This window comes from Chaetura pelagica, unplaced genomic scaffold (genome assembly GCF_000747805.2).
Source record: "Chaetura pelagica isolate M959 unplaced genomic scaffold, ChaPel_1.0 scaffold290, whole genome shotgun sequence".
NCBI lineage: Eukaryota > Metazoa > Chordata > Aves > Apodiformes > Apodidae > Chaetura > Chaetura pelagica.
Window position 1 is genome coordinate 63,130 of NW_009951792.1, and position 5,576 is coordinate 68,705.

Consider the following 5,576-nt stretch of genomic DNA (forward strand, 5'->3'; position numbering starts at 1 on the left):
GAATGTGAGCTTCTCTGGGGGCACAGAAGGAGACCTGAGGTGGGGCAGCGCTGGCCGAAGGGGCTGGAAGAAGGGGGAAATTTCTGGAGGCACTCGCAAAAAGCAGCAGCCACTGACTTCAGGAGCTGACAAGGCAAAAGTCACCTGTCCCAGGTGCCAACAAACCCCAGACACACACTGAGCCCTCCTAATGGGAGGTTGTAGGTGCAGGGGAAGAAGAAAGTGTGGTGGGTTTGAAGAAGACACTGGAAAACAGAGCTGGGGTAACACCCCTGGCACTGATCACAACATGCTGCCCTTCTCAGTCCTGGCATATCAGCTGCTACTTCCTTACCCCAAAACCCCACCTGAAGGGCATGGGGGTCTAAAGCCAGCCCAGCTCAGTTTCCCAAAAGCCAAATCATCCTGGCTAATGATGTGGAGCACGAGTGTATGGCAGTGACAGAGGCTGCAGCACAAGTGGTTCCAGCCTCAGGGCTTCTGGAGCTGCTTTTGGGCCCTCTCCAGGGACCAGGGGCTTTGCAAGGACACAGGCCAATCCCTGCTCCTGGCTGCCCTCTCTGCACCTCCTTGCTCACCCCAAGGCTGCTTTAAACCCATGAAGAGCCACTAACAACCCAGCCTGTGCCAGGAGTATTGGCAGCAGTCAGGACACATGCCACCACAAGCAGTGGCACAACCCAGCTAACGCTGTACAGCCATAGCCTTCAGGGACCGCATGGGGACAGGTGACAGCAGCCTGCTACAGACAGAGGAGGAGCCTCACCTCATCAGCAGCCTCCAGCTTGGAATCGAACTGGCAGAAGATCTGTTCCAGCTCTTTTCTGATCACATTGGCAAGAACATTCAGGCGTCCCCTGCAAAGGCAAGACAATTCCTGGCAACCAGCAGCACTGGCCTGGCATTTAGTTCTGAGGGTGACCTGCCATTGCTCCTGTCACACAGAGAAACACAACCCAACAGCTGCAGGGTCACCTGGAGAAGGAGCCCTGTGGTTACACCCCAGAAGCAGAGCGTGGACCCCTCCACACGGGGACAGACCAACTGCTGCTGCATCACAGCACTGCCCTGCAGTGGGCAGGTCTAATACTGCTCTGGGATGTCAGCTCTTCTGTTCCAGGCACCAGCCCACTCTGGATGAATTTCCAAAGGGGTGGGAACTGAAAACACAGGGACAAGCAGAGAGCAGCCATGGCCTAGAGATCTCCAGCTGAGGATCACCACTAGCTGAGCCCAGTCAGGCCATGGCAGAAACCAGTGTACCTCAGACCCCTCAGCATCTCCCTCTCTGTGCTCCCTGTGCCACCATGGAGGAGAGCAGGGTTACCTGTGGGGCATCCCCATGATAACATAGTCCACTCCCTTCTCACTAGACTTGTCAATAATGGTCTTCAAGGCTGGGATCAGCACTTCACAGCCCTCCAGGCCAAAACGCTTTTCTGAAGACCACTTGCGATGCAGGAACTCCTCAAACCTGGAAGGCAAAAGGGGATTGGAAGCAGTGCCAAGGCTGCAGCCAGGGGCAGAGACCAAAGGAAGGATGGGGACCACGCTGAGGGAGTTGCAGCACCTGTGATGCTCAAGCAGGCATCACTGCAGCCTGACAGCTGTCCTAGTCACTCCTGTCTCCTCCTGCAGAGTCTGGCCAGCTGCTCCCCCACCCTGACACTGTGCTGCACTTAAATCTTATTTTTAGACCTTTTCTTTCAAGATCATCCATGTTCTCAGGCTCTTTGCCAGCCCCTGAGCCTGCCAGCCCAGCAGCTCACTGGCGTCACCCTGCTGATTAAGCTGACCATGACAATGACATCAAGATGTGACTCAAGTGGTGATAGCATCGTTTCAGCTGCAAGCACCAAGTGCAGAAATGGGAGATCAGGGGAAGGTGAAGGTACCTGGTAGAGCGGACCAGCCTGGCCAGCAGCGTGCGCTTCTCCTCGTTGGTGAACTGCATGATGCCTGGTGTCTCAAACTTCTGCCGGATCCACTGGCACTGCTCCAGGTCATTGATGAACATGAACTCCACCCCAATATGCTGGCAGTAGGCCATCTGACGCCCAGGAGAAGATCCGTGAGACAACAGCTGGAGCTACAGCCCCTCCACACCTCCCGCAAGACAAGCACATGTGTGACAACACGTGGGCCACAGGCTCCTTCACTGTTTCACCCTTCAGTGAGATAGCCCTTCTGCCCCAGAGGAGACACAACTGCCTGGACATAGGCAACCCTGCCTGGACGTGGGCAAGTGCTGCCTGGACATAGGCAAACCCTGTCTGGACATGGGCAAGTGCAGCTTGTGAGGGCAGCCAGGGGAGACCATTGAGTAGCACCAGCCCTGCACCAGCCCCATTTTGGGAGCCTGGTTGGAGCTGTTCTGTCCCCCTAGAAAAGGGGACGCTGTACAGGATCGCCTGAGAAACTGTGGGGCAGCTCGGACTGTGCATGACCTAGCATCAAAACTCTCATTCCCTGAGGGGCCCAGGATCAGACCCTCAAGTCCTTCATAGCCACCCTGGAGGCCAGATTTTTCCTCTTGGTGGCATCAACTGTCACCAGGTCCACAACCCACTTGGTATGATGGGGAAAGAATCCAGAAAACCTCCCCCAAAAAATAAGCAGCCCATTCCTGCAGCTTATCTCATCAAGATGTTGATGCAGCTTTGCTTCTCCCAAGGTCAACCTATTTCAGCAGAGATACGTGAGTGAGTCTGCAGCTTGCCTGGGAGCCATCTGTGCTCTCAGACCAGGTAGAGCAGGACAGCTGCAAGAAGTGGAAGCGCCAGCCTTCAGCTGGAGCTTCTACACCAAGACCCTGCAAGGGGCCACCATGCAGAGCAACAGCACAGCAGCACAATATGGAGGGATCTCACCTGCCTCCAGTCCAGCCCCATTCTCTCCCAGAACTGTCTCCAGCTTTAAACTGGAAAACGTCACTGGAGAGGTATCTAAAAACACAATGCTTAGTTGCCTGGGGTTTGTTCCATCTTGGGTAGCCCAAACATGTTGCCCTGACACAGCGTAAGGCTGGAGGTGGTCAGAGATGAGCAGGTAATGTGGAGCAGCTGCTAGAAATGGGTCAAATGCTGAGGAGCAGCTCCCAGCCTGACAAGCTTAAAACAGTCCAGTTGGGCCAGGATGGGGGCAGCAGCGGAGCCCAGGACCTCCAAAACACAAGAGCCACAGCTTCAGACTGCCAACGGGTCTGACACAGCCCCCCCTGCCTCTTCTCACCTCCAGCCGGCGGATGATTTCCCGGAGAGGAAGAGCAGATTCGTTTCCACCGATGAAAGTGGTCGTGGGCAAGTGGAAGACCTTGTCCAGGTCAGATTCATCCAGTCCATAAAAGCCTGCAGGATTTTTCATGGGTGGGACAAGCAAAAGCAAGAGAGAGAAAGAAAGAAGGGGGAGAGGGGAACACCAGCAGGCAGGGATCAGGTGCATTTAGGAGAGGCGGGAAAGGGACAGAAAAAAAAAAAAAAGGGCAGCATAAAACCAAAAATGAGCATGAAGGAGGTTTATATGGATAAAAACCAAGCAGTAATTAAACAAAAAGACATTAAGCACAGAACAAGGTTATTATGAAAGGTCATGTAGGAAACAAACCACAAAGCAATATTTATACACATGTAAATTGGTAATTACAATCCAGGGTGACAGTCAGGAAAGTTGTAGCCCCAAGAACACAAAAAATAACAGAGGAGAGAGAAAAGAAACAGAGGAATTGAGGAGTCACCAAGAACCACCGAGATGTCACCACATGGTGGGAATTAAAAATGAAGAGTCAGGATGGAGAAGGAAATGGTTAAAACAGACAGATCCCAAAGAGGAAGAGAAAGAGAAGTGAGAGAAAATGGCAACAGGCAACGGACTCTCCTGAATAGCTCAGCCCGGGAGTGGGGCAGCCAGCCAGCTCCACAGGGGGTGCTGCCCAGACCCCCCCTCGCCTGATTAACAGCTTTTCAATGAGTTGGCTCAGTCTCTGATCAGCAAACCCTCTGCTTTTAGTGCTGGCTCCTTGTGGTTTGCAGATGGCTCCAGACAAAGGGTGACAAGGGGCTTGGAGCCCACCCTGGGGTCTGGTGCTGCAGGTGAGCCCCAGTGCCACCACTGCTGCCCCAGCACCTGCTAACACTCCTGGATGTCTTTGGGGAAACTGAGGCACGAAGAAGGAGGACAATGAACTGGCTGAACTGATGCAGCAAGGCAGAAGCAGAGCCAGGAAGGGGAGCGTAAGACCATTTTGAAGTGGAAAGGGGGGTGGGAGAGTGGAGCTGCCAGCCCAGAGCCCAAATCCCTCCCTTAGGCTCCTGCTGATCCTGCCAAATGGGTTGATCTAACCCAGGGTTTGTTGATCTAACCCAGAGGAGGCAGAGACGCCCCCACTCCTCCCAGCTCTCCCTGAACAAGCCCCATGTCCCAGTCTGGGGTGTCCTGGGGAGTGAGTGAGGGGATGCCCCCACTACACAATGCAGGGCAGCATAAGCCACCTTCTTCTGGGCAAAGTAAGGCAGAAATTTGCCTCTTCAGATTTCAATTTAATCTAAAAAGAGTCCATCCCTCACTCTCTGGTCAGAACGGAGGGCGAGCTGGAGATGGGGCTGGCCACGGCTCGTCCTCGAGGATGGCGTCTGCTGGAGGCAGGGAACACCCACAGCAAGCCCAAGTGGAGGTTCTCCTCATTGCCACCTCATTAATCCCCTCTCCTGCCCACATCACCCTCCTGAATGCTGCCAGGAAAGGAAGCCAGACCTTGGTGAGCTGAGCTCCAGAGCAGTGCCTGGGAGCACTGACCCACAGCTGGCAGAAGCTGAGGGTCCAGTACCATCTCTTCAGGACTTCTGCATGGTGAAACAGAACTCCTGGAGAAAGGCCACATTATTAGGGAGCATCTCAGTCAAGCTGCTGGCTGGAGGGTTCAGGGAAGCCTCAGGAATTTGCTGTGGCTCCAAGCCCCATGACACAGGGCTCCAGCTCACTCTGCCACACTGGTTTGAAGATTCAGGAGCACCTTGGGCAGTATCAGATTTTACAAGGAGTTTTCAGGACTCTGCTTCTGCTTGGCTGCGGCCTGCCAGCTTTTTTGACAGTGCTCAGTATTTCTAGGCAGTGACACCATCAGCTGGGGGGAAGGCTGGGGATGAGCTGCCAAATTTTCACCATGACAAAACCAGGGCAGAGTCAGGAGAAGACAGCTTGGATTTTTAGATTTGAACCAACTAGGGAGATTCAGGCTTCATCAAATGAATGTTCACAACAAAATGTGTCTCCTAGTAAGCTAGGCATGCAAACACACTGTACAGAAAAAGCCAGCGAGGTTCTACTCTGGGGATCTCTACAGGTGAGGCACCACTAACCAAGCACCCACATTGGGACTTTCAGTGGGAATTAAAAGTTACCATGTTACAAAACTCAAGAGTGGTGTGAGACCACTTTACCAGCTCCAGACATGCCCAGCATAACCTATTCAAAGAGAGTCCTGCACTCCAGAGGGTTAAAAGCTCATTAATTGCATACCTCCTACTGTTAACACTCTCAGCCGCTCCTTGAACACTGCGAGATCTGGGGTGGGCAGGGAA

The 5,576-nt window shown here is 53.6% G+C and overlaps 1 protein-coding gene across 2 annotated transcripts in view; it reads right to left on the reverse strand.

The window, feature by feature from the left end:
- OGDH (oxoglutarate (alpha-ketoglutarate) dehydrogenase (lipoamide)) overlaps positions 1-5,576 on the reverse strand; it is a 33,488-nt gene that overhangs the window by 8,577 nt on the left and 19,335 nt on the right. For both annotated transcript variants that reach the window (XM_010000309.1, XM_010000385.1), the window contains exons 4-7: positions 3,232-3,347; positions 1,896-2,050; positions 1,328-1,474; positions 767-857 (exon numbers count right to left, since the gene is read on the reverse strand). In XM_010000309.1, the coding sequence (XP_009998611.1) occupies positions 767-857; positions 1,328-1,474; positions 1,896-2,050; positions 3,232-3,347 (509 nt within the window). The remainder of the gene's footprint in view (positions 1-766; positions 858-1,327; positions 1,475-1,895; positions 2,051-3,231; positions 3,348-5,576) is intronic.